The 14,667-nt window shown below is 41.6% G+C and overlaps 1 protein-coding gene across 1 annotated transcript in view; it reads right to left on the reverse strand.

Annotated features, from left to right (window-relative positions):
• The window catches only part of Cadps (calcium dependent secretion activator), a 468,098-nt gene that overhangs the window by 75,718 nt on the left and 377,713 nt on the right, over nt 1-14,667 (reverse strand). The window contains 2 exon segments of the mRNA XM_048801213.1: nt 8,806-8,953; nt 13,353-13,508. Of these exon segments, the coding sequence (XP_048657170.1) occupies nt 8,806-8,953; nt 13,353-13,508 (304 nt within the window).

Genomic DNA, 14,667 nt, shown 5'->3' on the forward strand with positions numbered 1-14,667 from the left:
GGGGGCGGGTTGTGGCTTATAGAACTGGATCCATCCAAAGGGAATTTGACCAACACACTGGTTTTCCAAAAATTGTTTTGAAACCTTTAGGTGATTTGGGCTCATGTCACGGAGCTGCCCACTTTTATCTACAGATGTGGAATCTGTGTCCTGGCAACGTAACAGTGAACTCTATGGCAAGCGACCCATTTCCTCCATTCAGACCAAGAACTTCTGAGACAGCGGCTGAATTTTTTCAATTTCTCTAACTGTGGCTGTTGATTACATTTAAGTAGCAATGGGAAAACAAACCCCCCCCACACACACAAAAAAAATCTACCATACATGCCAGGGAAAAAGGAAAAGCGATTTCAATGCAAAATATGAGATGCCAGCTCCTTGACATTTATTAGATCAATTTACTATCCATTTCAATTATTCTGTCTTTCCTTAACACACACAAAAAAGAAACAATGCAAAACATTGCTATTTGGAAAGGAAAACGCACTTACCCACTCTTTAGCAAACTTTCAGAGGATGATTAATTAGGAACAGAAAAAAACAAAGGAACAATGCAAATGAAAATTAGGACAAGAAGGACATATGAGAAAATAAAAATAATTAAATAAACCATCCAAAATAAAAAAAGGAAGCTATGAAAACATACAGATAATAAACCATAGGAATGGGATTTGATATTCTAATAATTGGCAGTCAGAATCACTGAGAATGAATAAAGATATGTGAGGTTTGTTTGCCATTGGAAGACCTGGATAAGTCCCAGTGCCAAGTTGAGAAGTCACATTTCCTACAAAAAACTAGCTCAGTTTCCTTATCTGTAAAAAACAAAGCAAAACAGATAATACCATGACCTAGGACCAATAAGAGGGGGGAGTCCCTCTTCTTACTGATTTTTGGAATGGGAGTGAGAAGACACTGTACCTAGATTTTTAGATCTGTATTTCAAAATATAAGAGAAGATTTTGAAAGTTCCCATCACACACACACACGCACACACACACACACACACACACATATTTAAGGCAGGGGCTATGTTAAATACCCAGATTTGATAATTACATGGTGTATATTCCTATCAAAATTCCCCATGTGCCCCGTAAACATGTACAGTATGTGCCAACCTATCAAGAATAAAATAAAATATAAGAAGAAAGATTCTTAGCCAGTCTGTCCTATTATTCAAAAAATACAGTGCCCAAACCCTTTCCTGGTACTCAGGTTCTTCAACACATAGGTCTGTTTTGAAGACCTAGTGAGGCTCTAGATGTGAAAACATATTGTCAACCGTAATTTCAGCTCAAAAGTTATTATTTGTTCCGTTTGTCACTGAATAGCTGATGGGGTGAGAGGATCTTATCATGTATCACCCTCCTCCTCGTTTTAGTTGATTAGAGGAAAAAACAAAGCCCAAACCCTGTTTGCACAGTCCTGGTGAATCAGAACTGAGGTGGCTCGATTGCTAGATTCAAGAAAGGATTTACTTGTCAGTAGCATAAACCTGAAGCTAAATGCAGAAAACTGATCTGCAGAATTCTGTGCGAGAAACACAAAGAAAGACGTCAGGAGCAAAAGAATTCAGGAATATTGACGGGGCTCCAAATTCATTTTTAGGTCTTTGAGATAAGATCCAGAATCACATCTTGACTTTCCTTCCCCATGTGACTGCTTCATTCTGCTAGGTTTTCTTTGCATTGCTAGAAATGAGTCACATTTATTAAATTAATTATGGGATTTAAAGTAAGCCAGAGAAGCTAGCTGTGTGCAAAATGATACATTATGAAATACTAACTGAGGGGTTTCTAACCAAGCAAAGAACATCATTGAGAATCAAAATATTCTCTTGAGAAACTCGGCTGAAGGGATAAATACAAAGAGAAAGATCTTGGTGTGAGGAGTTAATGATGTCATTCTTCAGCCAAGAGAATCATGCTTTCTGTTCAGGAGCATATGGAGGCAGGTTGGGGACACTGTGATTATGGGAACCTCTCCTACCTTCGATTTTTTTCCATGCCAAACTTGCTCTTTACAGATATTATGCTCTTCAGTTTTCTCCTGTTATAATGGACCTACCTTCTTTCCTTCCTTTCATTTTCCTGCTTGAGAAGTGTCCTGATCTGAGTATTCTGTCTCTTACTTCCAGTGGAAATTTGAATATGGCAATTACTGCTGGGTCTATTTTATTATCTCTGCTACAGAACTAGAATCATCACTGCTATGAATGTAGAAATCAGATTCACCTAATCAAGTCACCAAGCCATATATGGGAATCTGGTTTAGAAACTTCCAAGTACTGTGTGGCAGTGTCATTACTAAGGTCCAACCACTGCTAGTCAGCATGGTGGTTACATGGGTTGGCACACGTCTCAAAACTCATCTAAAATCTATACACGTTATTGTATGCAACTTATATTTTAATTAAAGTAAAATCTACTTTGGGAAGATAGCAGGCCAGGGTATTAATTACTTTGCTAATCAAGTAGTAAAGGGATAAATATCAAAACAGCTCCTATTCCTTTTGGAGCGATTACAAAATGCATGAATCCCTTTTGCCAGATTTTTTATGATATATGATACTTGTTTGGCTGGTTTGCTTTTCTGGAGCAACAGGACTCTGCCTTCAGTCTGCTCTTTCTGGGGAGATACACTGTTCTAGCATAAAGGCATCTTCTAGTTACCATCACTGCTACCAGATTCTCTTGTCACCAAACCCTTGTAATCCGATTGACTGTCCAGTTCTATCTGCATTCTGATAGAAGTCTCTTTCCCATTCTGCCCGTCTGCCTTGTTTATTTGGTATGGGGTTTGGGGGATTGAATCTAGGATACTTAACCACTGAGCCACATCCCCAGTCCTTTTTATATTTTATTTAGAGACAGGGTCTCGCTTAGTTGCTTAGTACCTTGCTAAGTTGCTGAGGCTGGCTTTGAACTCGAGATCCTCCTGCCTCAGCCTCCTGAGCTGCTGGGATGACAGGCGTGCACCACCACACCAGTTCCATTTCCCCATTTTCCAGCTGTCTCTGCTAGCCTTCTTGGATTCACTTTACTATAACCCTGAATTCTACCCTGGGGCCCTCCATCACGGCGGGAGCTATCAAAGGAACTACAAATTTCCAATAGCGTGGAAAGTTTTCGGAGTTCACTTTTGCTTCTGACAGGCTAAGTTGCTGCAAATTCACAATCACGACGTGAAAAACATTCCACTTGACTTCCTGCGCTGCACATTTTGCCTTGTCATGGAACAGATTGTGTGTATGTTGTCTTTCTGTTAAGACCATCTGACCTTGGAAACGAGACGAAAACACACTAGACCAAGTGAGAAACTATTTAATACACAATTTCCTCTCTATTGGTACTTCACAAATTTTAATGGAAAAATAAATATTTAAGATGGAAAAGTATGGTTAACAAATGTCACAGCAGCTGCCTTTAGATGAGACATTATCCCCATGCGGAAATTCAGGAAGGGATCTTAAAATTGGAGATTACATCACCTTGACAGCTTCTAGTAGTGGAGGGAGACGGAATCTGGGTGGTGGAATCCAGGATCAAAAACTAGATCTCTAATATGGACTTACTCTCCAGCACTCACAAAATACAAGCTACTTAAAAAATGGGGTTTTCAGCTATTTTTATCCTGATTTTAGGATGTTTTCAGTCATCCTTGGTCAACTGGTTTTAACAAATCAGTTTTATTTTGGAGATGAATATCTCCATTCTGTAAAATGAGGAAAGGAGGAAAGACCATTTTCATGGGATTTCCATCGAAGGTCTACTCAAAGTCACAGCTATGGCTCCAAATCACTCGGAGGAAGTACAATCTCTTCTTGTTTCCTCCTGTGTATTCTCAGATGCTCGGCTTTCTAAGCTCAGAAGGGACCTTGCTCCTACAAGCTGGTCATTTAGGTATCTCTGATTCCTTTATACTCAGGAGAAATATCATGGTAGGTCTTTCTAATATGGCTCTGAAAAACCATATCCTTTGGATAAGAGCCATCGATTATAATGCAGTATTGGATGGACCTTTAATAAAAACATGTAGTCGGTCTCTCTCTCTCCCTTTCTCTCTCTCTTTCTCTGTATTATATTGGAAAAAAAACCTGAGAAACGCCTCAGTTATTGTTTTCATTAAAAAACATTGAGTAGCTTGGGGGAAAAATACATGTAATCCTTTCTACAGTATCAAATAGAACAATGTCCAGAAAGAGGCATTGGAATGTTCCTATTTGGCTAAACCCAAGACAACTTTCTAGTCTTACATCCAGAAGTTAATATGTACCCCAATTTTTGGGGGGTTATTGGGAATTTAATCCAGGGGCGCTCTATCACTGAGCTACATTTTTATTTTTTCATTTTGAGAAATGAGGCTGGCCTAAAATTTTTTATGTAGCTTGTATTTTGTGAGTGCTGGAGAGTAAGTCCATATTAGAGAACTAGTTTTTGATCCTGGATTCCACCACCCAGATTCCGTCTCCCTCCACTATTAAAAGCTGTCAAGGTGATGTAATCTCCAATTTTAAGATCCCTTCCTGAATTTCCGCATGGGGATAATGTCTCATCTAAAGGCAGCTGCTGTGACATTTATTAACCATACTTTTCCATCTTAAATATTTATTTTTCCATTAAAATGTAAAATGCCCACCCCATCGATTTTTATTTTTTCATTTTGAGAAAGGGTCTCCCTAAGTTGCTTAGGGCCTCACTAAGTTACTGAGGCTGGCCTAACACTTGAGATCTTCCTGCCTCTGCCTCCTAAGTTGCTGGGATGATAGCCATTTACCACTAGGCCTGGCACCTGCTGTATCTTTCATTTGACAGTGGCAGTAGGTCACCAGAGTGAACGACTTTCTCAAGTTCATGCATTTGGTAATTAAGATGAGGGTTCATAGGACAAAGTGATGAAACCACTAGACAATTTGTTCTTCTAGAAAACCAGATTCCAAGGTTAAGCCAAGGTCATTCAACTTTAGCACAGATGTGATTAGTGGTAAAAATGAGAGAAAGGGTGACTTCTTATTTCTTATTAGATATCTCTCACCAGGATCTTTGGTTTGGTCTCTGGAGGGTCATAGCTATCCTGAAATTGGTATGGCAACACTGTGTGTAAGAGTTGCTTTCTTGAGAAATGGCTCCTTAACTTTCACCAGATTCTCAGTGGATCTTAAACAATCTCCTATACCTACTGCTCTTTCCAAGCCCCCAATGCAAAAAGAAAAAGAGTTCAGATCAAAGTCACTTGATTTGTTTGGAAGAATTGTTTTGCCCTCTGGCCAGATATGTGGGAACTCCTTAAAGAAGGCCATAATTAAATCAACCTGGGCAGGGTCTGAAGCAGCTACTGAGTGGAACGGGAGGCCAGTCTTACTGTATCAAGCCTCTCCTACCCTGCAATCGTGTCATCTGTGTGAAATGCAATTAAGATGCCCACCCTAAAAAGCTCCAAAGGGAAATATATATATATATGACTTCATTCAACTTAAAAAAAACTTTCCCCCTTTTTACTTTTTGCTTTAAAAGGAGCTACTAAGAAAGTGGAAAAAATCCACAGAATGGGAGAAAATAGTTGTAAATCATGTACATAATGGTCTAGTATACAAAATACATAAAGAACTCCAATCACTCAACATTAAAAAAAAAACCCAGTTTAAAAATTTGGCAAAGACTACAAATAGTCATTTCTTCAAAGAAAATAAACAAATGGCCCATAAACAAGTGTAAAGATGTCAAATAGTGCTGAAAGTCAAAACTACAAGACACACCATGAGACACACAGCAGGATGGCTGTATTTACTAAGATGTGGAGCGGGCACAGTGGCACACACCTGTAATCCCAGTGGCTCGGGAGGCTAAGGCAGGAGGATCGTCAGTTCAAAGTCAGCCTCAGCAAAAGCAAGGCCCTAAGTAACTCAGTGAGACCCTGTCTCTAAATAAAATACAAAATAGGGCTGGGGAGGTGGCTCAGTGGTAGAGTGCCCCCGAGTTCAATTCCTGGTACAAAAAAAAAAAATCATGTAGAAAAGTTGGATTTCTTGTATGTACATTGCTTGTGAGAATATATGGTATAGCCACTTTAGAAAACAGTTTGGCTCTTCCTTAGAAAGTTAAAAAAGGCTGGGCACACTGGCAAATGCCTGAAATCCCAGCAACTCAGGAGGATGATGCAGGAGGATCATAAGTTAGAGGTTAGTCTCAGCAACTTAGCAAGACTCTGGGCTGGGGATGTGACTCAGTGGTAGAGTGCCCCTGTGTTCAATTCCCAGTACCACACACACACACACACACACACACACACACACACATTGACCTTATGATCCAGTGATTCTCTTCCTAGATATATACCCAAGACAGCTGAAAACATGAGTTCATAGAAACACCTATGCGTGAACCTTCATAGCAGAATTATTTGTAATAGCTAAAAGTAGAAACAACTCAGATGCCCACTGGCTGATGGATAGATAAACAAATGTGGTATATCTACTCGATGGACTCATAAGTAGGAAGGAACAATACATGCTACAACATGAATGAATTTTTCAAACTTTATGCTAAGTGAAAGAAGCCAGGCACCCAAGGCCACACCTATGAAATGTCCAGAATAGGAAAACCCTTAGAAATAGGCACGTCTATGCAGAGTAGGCTGGTGATTACCTTGGGCTGGGAAGGGAAGGGGTACAGTGATGACTAAATGGGTACTTGGATTCTTTCTGGAATGATGAAAATGTTCCTAAAATTGATGATAGTGATGGCAGTTCAACTTTGTGAATATACTGAACCTGTTGAATTATATACTTTAAAAGGGCAAATTTTATGGGGATTCTATCTCAATTAAATAAAAAGCAGCAGCAACTCCAAGGGAAAAAAGTTCAGGAGGAACAACATTCTGGAAAGTATAAACTGAAAGTTTTTTTTTTTTTTGGTACTGAGGATTGAACTCAGGTGAATTCAACCCCTGAGCCATATCCCCAGCCCTATTTTGTATTTTATTTAGAAACAGGGTCTCACTGAATTGCTTTGCGCCTAGTTTTCCTGAGGCTGGCTTTGAACTGGAGATCCTCTTGCCTCAGCCTCCAGAGCCGCAGGGATTAAAGGCATTCATCAACACACCCGGCTCAAAGGAATTTTAATGAATTTTAGAGATTTCTTGAAACAAGGCTCTGTGAAGCCTGAGAGTGTTGAGGGCCCCCCAGAGAAGCTCAGGTGGGATGTGGGGGTGAAGAGGTAGAGAGGAGTCACCAGCTGGAGTATCCTTTTGTTTCCCCACCTCTCTTTCCTCATCATCCAGAGCAGCTCTATTTTTAGTTTCATAGGCTGGCTGTCTCCATAAGGTCTGAAAAACCAAATTCTGCAGCTAAAAACAAGCTGGCTAAAACTAGAATAGTGCTATCATTTTACAGATGAGGAAACTGAGCCCTAAAGTAGCAGACTGACTTGTCCAACTCCAGTTTGCAGAGCAACCAGGGCAAGAATCTAGGTGGTTGCACATCCAACACAGGCCTTCCCCCAGGGGACTAGTCTAAGTGTCTTAGTCCTTCTTGTGAACTCAATTTTGGAAACTGAGCCTCCAAAACAATGGTTGTCAAAGTGTGGTCTCTGGAACTACAGGATCAGCATGGCCTGGTATCAGGAGCGTGGATTCTTATGTCACACCCCAGACCTTGCAGAAATGCTCCAGATGGGATACAACAATGTGAGTCTTAAGAAGCTCTCTGGATAAGTGTGATGCCCCACGGAATTTGAGAACCACGGCTGGAGATCATTCATATGCAGCAAATAGGGCTGGGAAAGAGAACTATGGCCTCTGCATTTGACTCCAAGGCCTAGAACCTACTCCCTGCGAAAGGCTTGGGAGAATCAGACAGGAGCAGAAGTTAGCAGGGGGTGGCTAAGGAAGCATGCTTGTGGGGGATACAAGTTTGAAGAAAATCTTGCCGGAAAGAGAATACCACCAACCCACATTTAAAAATGGAAGGTACCGAAAGAGAAAATAAATAACAAATAGGGAGCAAATATAATTTAGTAAAAATTCTGAGCATGGAAGGCTGGTATCGAAAGATCTGATTTAGGAGCAATTTATGCCAATTGGCAACAACACACAGTTGCCAGAAATGTTTCTGAATTAATTCTAAATTGGTATATGAATATCAAGCTGGCTTAAGGCCATCGGAGAAAAATGATCATGATATCTCTAATCAAGCCTGAGTTGCTGTTTCCTTCGCCTTTACATTTTAAATACCACTTTGGAGTTGGAAACTTAGCAAAGGACGAAAACTTTTGGTCAGGGAAGATTCACAATCTATGCGAATCTATAGAAAATTGAAAGCCTGCAATTGTTTTGGACATTCAGAACCTGCTGGCTGGGGATTGGATTAGCAGCAAGAGCTAAAGTTATACTCCCGAGGAGTTGCTCGATATAAGAAAGAGCTCTCCTGCTGTCCAGATGTTCCAAGTGCTAACATGCACTTCGAACATGAAAATGACTTGCATGCTGGCAAACGCAGATCTTTTGGAGATACCAGCCTAATAACTAAGGTCATCAAACGTCATTTAGCTTTAAGAAACCTTACGACCACCCTGGCTCCAGTCAAGAATCACTTCCAAGTGACTGGCAATCTCATCAGCACATTGCCTTGGAAATTTACTTGACAGATACTGAACACTCATCCACGACTTAATCTACAAATGTTCTGAGTATATTTCTAAAACTATCAGATTAGAGTGGATGGAAGGAATTTGTGAAGTTTTCTTCTACATGATCAATGGAGACAGAAAAAAAAATCTGTTTTTTTTTTTTTTTTTTTTTTTTTACCTCTTGGCCCATTTCCATACTGCAAAGTTTTGTTGATTGAGCTTTGGCATCAACCATAACATTAAACATGGTGCATATTGACTGTGGGACTCGAAAATCTGTTGATCGACTGGTTTTTTGCAGCTTAACTTCAAATGCAATCCTGGTTCTATTAAAACAAAGTAGGAAAAGACCAATTCAGTGTTCAGATGGCAGCAGGTGGAAGAGACATTTTTTCTGAGAGGCCAGTGAAAAAAGAAAATTGAAGGCTGTAATCAGTTTCAAGCGACAATGACTTCACATGTGTTCTCTTTTAAATGACTTCCCCATCTAAGGAGGGTCTATTCATGGAGACAGCCACGCACACCCTTCCTTTCTCGGCAGTCCACGGAACACCTGTAGCTTGGCGTATTTCTGTCTATAGTTTACATGCTACGGAGAACCCTAATTGCAGGAGAACGAATGAATTAACAAAAACCCGATTATAGCATTATAGCATACGTAAGATCTCTCACATTGGCAATGGCCTACCTTGAATCACTTCATTAAAAAAAAAAAAACACAAAAAAGCAGTTTCTAATCTTCAACACCTCACGGTGGAGAGAAATCTTAAGTGACATTTATTGTTTTCTTTCTTGTTGCTTTTGAAAGAGATTGAAAGGGGGGGAAAATCCAGCAAATTTATTGCATTGCTTTAAAGACTGAAAAAAAAACACCCCCAAAAAACCAAAACAGTTTTTGCTTGTTAAAGGGTCATAAAAAAGGAAATGGATCAAGCCATTAAAGATGGGCTACCTTTGGGGAGGAGAGTGAGATTAGAAGGTGTGGGACTAGGTAAATTTCTGTTGTGTGTGTTTGTTTTGTTTTTCAATGTCAATGTATTATTTTCAATAAGAATGTATTTTTCTCATTAAAACCAATAGATTTAAAATACAATGTTATGTCGACTTCACTTGTAAGATATACATAATATACAATTGGAGCATTGTATCATCTAATGTAACCTGATTCTGATGTACATCCAGTTAGGACACCAGCAATATGCTAATTTGCTCACAGGAAAATCCTGATCTGATGTGGCTAGTTGGTATTTACAGGCGTGAGATCTAATTCTTGATATCAGCATTGTAAAAAGGCCCAGCTATATTTTAAAAGGTTTCCGGGAATGGTGTCACATTGTTCCATGTCTTTAAAGGAAAGCAAGCGGTTATTGGTGGCTTTAGGAAAGTCCCTTTCATCTAAGGCACCTTATGGGCATTCTTCACTGTCTGGTTCCAGAGCTCACGTAGCCACCAAGAAGGCACTGCTTTAAGAGGGATCTGTGGCAGTTTTCTAACAGTGCTTAGGAGGACCACACAGCTAGTTAGCTCAGGAAAGGATGCCAGTTTGCTATCATACCCCGGGTGCAGGCAGAGAAGCCAAGTATAATTTCTAAGGTTGGAAGCCCAGTTCTTAAGGGGGGAAAAAAAACTCAACCCAACCCTCCAAACACCCCTATAGATTATATGATCATGTTAAAGATAAACGTATTTTGGCTTCTAAAGACTCAGTACACTGAAGTAGCTTTCTAATCATGATGATCATTTTAAGCTATGCTGAAAATACATCCTCTTCTAGTTTTGTGAAAAAGGAGGCCTGATGGGGAATTGAGTTGGACAGGTCCCTGTGCTGATCTTCCGAGGCTTGTGTGCCAGTTCCGGCCCAATTTGAGAGATGGAAATGCTAAATCGCTCCCTTCCAATGAAGTAATCGTCTTCTGTTTTCACAAGAGAACTGTTCATAGCCCTTGGAGTGTGGGGCTGTGAGAAAAGCAAGATGAATGTAGAATTAATATGACTGAGAGGGCTCTTTGGGACCCAAAAGCCAGGCATGGAGAGTTCACTTAACCCAGCTGGCTTCGTGTTCAGCTCAGACCTGACACAGACTAGGCTCTGAGGCTCTGTAAATGTCTTGTCAGACGGATGCATTCGATTTCTTGGAAGCTCAGACCTGAAGAGTGCCTCCCTGACTTTTTGGCATTGCATATTTACATCTGTGAAACAATATCCTCCCTACACTGTCCGATAGCAGGGGTTATTTTATTCTGTCCCAAAGAGGAACAAGGTGGTTCTAGGTTCTTCTAACACAGATGTTATGAGTTAAAACACCTAAGGGCTTCTCCAGGACTTCCTCTAAAGCTGGAGGTCAAGGGATGATATTTCTACCAGCATTTGCTCTTGGCTGCTTTGTGCCTGTGTTTGGGGCCTGAATTGAAGGAAATTCAGGAGTCCAGGAGCCATACAAGTGTGTTGGCCCAACTTCTGCCAATAAAAGGTGACTTAACTCCTACAATCCTAGCATGCTTCTAGGTCCTGGGGAGAGTGAGGAGATTTGACGGAACCAGGTCCATGCCCTGCCTCTGTTTAAGATGATTGTAATGTGATAAGGAATAAAACAGTCCTATCTACCTTTGATATCCTCATATCGTCCCCTTTTCTCTGAGCAAAGGACATAAAGGACTGGCTTCTCAGCAGAGGACATAAATGTCTTTTTGCACAATTGTGTGTACCTAGAGCAGGAGCTGGTAAGTCTTAATTCGAATGCTTTTCAGCCCCTAGGACAGATTTGGGGGAGGACTTTTGGCTGTAAAGAACTTTCCTGTAAGATGTTTAATGGTGGATGGGTTCAGCTATCAGAAAAGTATAGCTTTTGTTAAAATGGATATTGATTCTGTAGGAGACGGTGGAATTTGAAACTGTGGGTTTGAGAAATAGGCCTGTCCTTGGGTCTAAAAGTGAGAAGAAAAAAGCAAAGTCCAGGATCTGGATCACCAGGAGTATAAGCTTCCAGAAGCAGCATTGAGCACCTGCCCAGATTCTCCAGGGCACACAGTTCTTCCCCAATTCCCACCAAGAGGCTGTCCACCTACCTGGGGTCATGATGTTCTTTGGCCTTTTTGGTTTCCTGTTTTGATTACTATTACTTCTCTTTTCCTCTTTTCTTCTTCCAAAATATAAGATGATGAATTCGGAGCACTTCCAGGCAAACCCTGCTCCCATCACCCACAACTGATCCATCAACTAAACTACACAACATCTGGAGAGCTGGAGTAGCCTGTGCAGCTTGTATTGTAGTGGTTTTTTTTTTTTGAATGAGGAAAAATAATGGGACAGTTATGAGTTGGAAAAAGAATTGGGGCTTGGGCCTGGGGCAAGCAGGGTGATGATGATGAGGACGTCAAGTCAGTGGATTTCACGTCTGTACTTGATATTCAGCTATGGATGCTCCATGGGGGAAGGGAGGTGGTCCTTCTTTCGACATGCCTGCTGGGGACTCAGCACTGTGTCTGGCCTACGGGAGGAGCTCAGTTTTTGTTGAAGGCTGCATGTCGTCCTCATTCTCTTCCCCTTACCTTCTTGGAACAGTTGGCTTAGGAACTTCAGGTACAGTGTTCCAAGTCCTACCCTAATCCTACAAGCCACAGTGACAAAACGGGCAATTTGTGGGAAGGTAAAGTGTATGTTTAATGTCTCCTGCCCACTTCCTGATACCCAATCAGATTCTGGCAGAGACAATGAATAGTTATCACACTATAGGTGCTTACTTCACATATACAGAATGATCGACAGGACTGGGTCTAGCCTCACTTTGCTGGAAAATCGCCTGTACCAAATATACTGGATACTCTAGAATTGTAGGTTCATTTTTTTCTCTCTCTCTCTCTGTCTCTTTTGGTACTAGTGATTGAACCCAGGGGTGCCTAACCACTGAGCCACATCCCCAGCCCATTTTAAAATTTAAATAGAGACAGGGTCTCACTGTATTGCTTAGGGACTCGCTAAGTTGCTGAGCCTGGCTTTGAACTTGCGATCTTCCTGCCTCAGCCTCCTAAGCCACTGGGATTACAGGTATGCACCATCATACCCAGCTTGTTCATCTCTTTTTCTTTCCTCTCAACACTCCACCTAGCTACATACATTCATGTATTTAACAAATCTTACTAGGTAAAATATTTTTGTGTGCCAGACACTGCTAGATAATGGGGATACAGAGATGAACAAGAATGAATGTGGTGCTGGGTGCAGTGGTGCATGCCTGTGATCCTAGAGACTCAGGAGGCTAAGGCAGGAGGATCACAAGGTCAAAACCAGCCTCAGCAACTTACAGAGGCCCTATCTCTCTAAAATTAAAAATTTACATTTAAATTTAAAAAATGGGCTGGGGTCTGGGAGTGTGGCTCACGAGTCAAATGCCCTTAGGCTTGATTCCAGATACCAAAAAAAAAAAAAAAAAAACATTCATTTTATATAATACAGAACTATANAAAAAAAAAAAAAAAAGAACATGTGTATCTTTCCTTCCTGATGGTGATAACCATGAGAAAATTGGCAGCCAAGTTATTTTGGGTTTGGGACAGATGGGTGGCAGGTGAATACAAGCTAGATTTGGGTAGTTATCGATCCAGCTGGCTTTTATAAACAATAACTGTCTCCATTAAACTCCAAAACACAGTGAAAGAGAAGACACCATCCTGGTGCCAGTGGACAGTGGCAGAGACATGCTGGATCTATCCAGCCACCTGTGCTTACCTTTTGACACAGGACTCAATCATGTCACTTGCCATCAGTTTCAGCCGCTGTTCCAGATGCTTTCCAAATTCTTCCTCGGGCCAGTGCAGGTCCCGGATGAAGGTTTGAAGGGCATCAAGTTTCCAGAATAGATCTTCTGAGGTGCCTGATCCATTACTAGCAGGACAAGAATTAGAAGACAAGAGTCACCCAGTAAGCCCCAGGCTCTGTAGAAATGAACACAGAGACAACTGACGGGGGGCTAGGAGGCTTTAGGCAAACAGTGGCTTCCACATACAAAACGACGCGTGTTGGCGGTGGAGGTGGGGGCAATCTCCACCGCAGCTTTTGAGTTTTACCATACAGGACCTAGTCATCTTTGCTCTGCCAATTACTCCAGACCAGTGAGACGTCTGAAGAAGGGGTTGGTTCCATAGTAACTAGGAGAATGGCGTATGGTAAAAATCAGCCTTCCTTCAATAACCACATTAACACATGTGATGATTCAGATGAAGGCCACGCACCAGGGGGAGAAGTCAGTTTCCACGGATAATAACTACATGGCAACATGCAGTTATTAAGATTCAGGGTTTCATGCACTTCCCCAGCTGCCCTCCAGAGCGGAGGCTTCTTGGAGATTGCACAAGACTTTTCGGTTTTAGTGCTAACAAAGTGGTGAGCGAGGACCTGCTTTCTCTCTTGAAGAGCTGGAAAGAAACTGGGTGGGGGGCATCAAGATGGGGGGACACCTGGGTACCCCAAACCCAAAATTCGTGTTCAGTTTGATTCTCATTCCAATTTTCACAGACCAGCCTGCTGCACAGGCAGCCCCAGGAGGAGGGGAGTCGGGGCAGGGGAGGTGAGTGGACCGGAGAGATTTGCAATGCTGCAGGGCTCAGAACCTGAGCTCTTTTTTCGGCCATACTGTCTTACCCAGTCCTCTGTACAGATGGGGAAATGGGAGGTGATTCCTTTCTGTCCAATGATGACTAAGGGACTTTTACCTGGGGCATCCACGGAAAGCCTGTGTATAGGAAATGATCCACTCTCATCTTGCCCTTTGCTGGCTTTCTCTTTGGTAACAATCCCTTTTGGAACTCTGAGGGGTGGCCACCCCCCCTACCCTCTTCCTCGCATACCACTAATGCTAACACGGTAATTTATAAAATGCCCAACACACCATGCATTATCACTTGTTCTGACATCGTCTATAGAAACAGATGAGAGTGGGTGTTTCTATTGTGACAGATGCCAGCTGCATTGAATTAATGCTTCAGAGAGAAATATAGCTAGTGCATAAATGCATACACAGCTACTGCGGGGTGGGGGGGGGGGG

The sequence above is a fragment of the Marmota marmota genome, unplaced genomic scaffold (assembly GCF_001458135.2).
Source record: "Marmota marmota marmota unplaced genomic scaffold, marMar, whole genome shotgun sequence".
In the NCBI taxonomy this organism is placed as follows: Eukaryota; Metazoa; Chordata; class Mammalia; order Rodentia; family Sciuridae; genus Marmota; species Marmota marmota.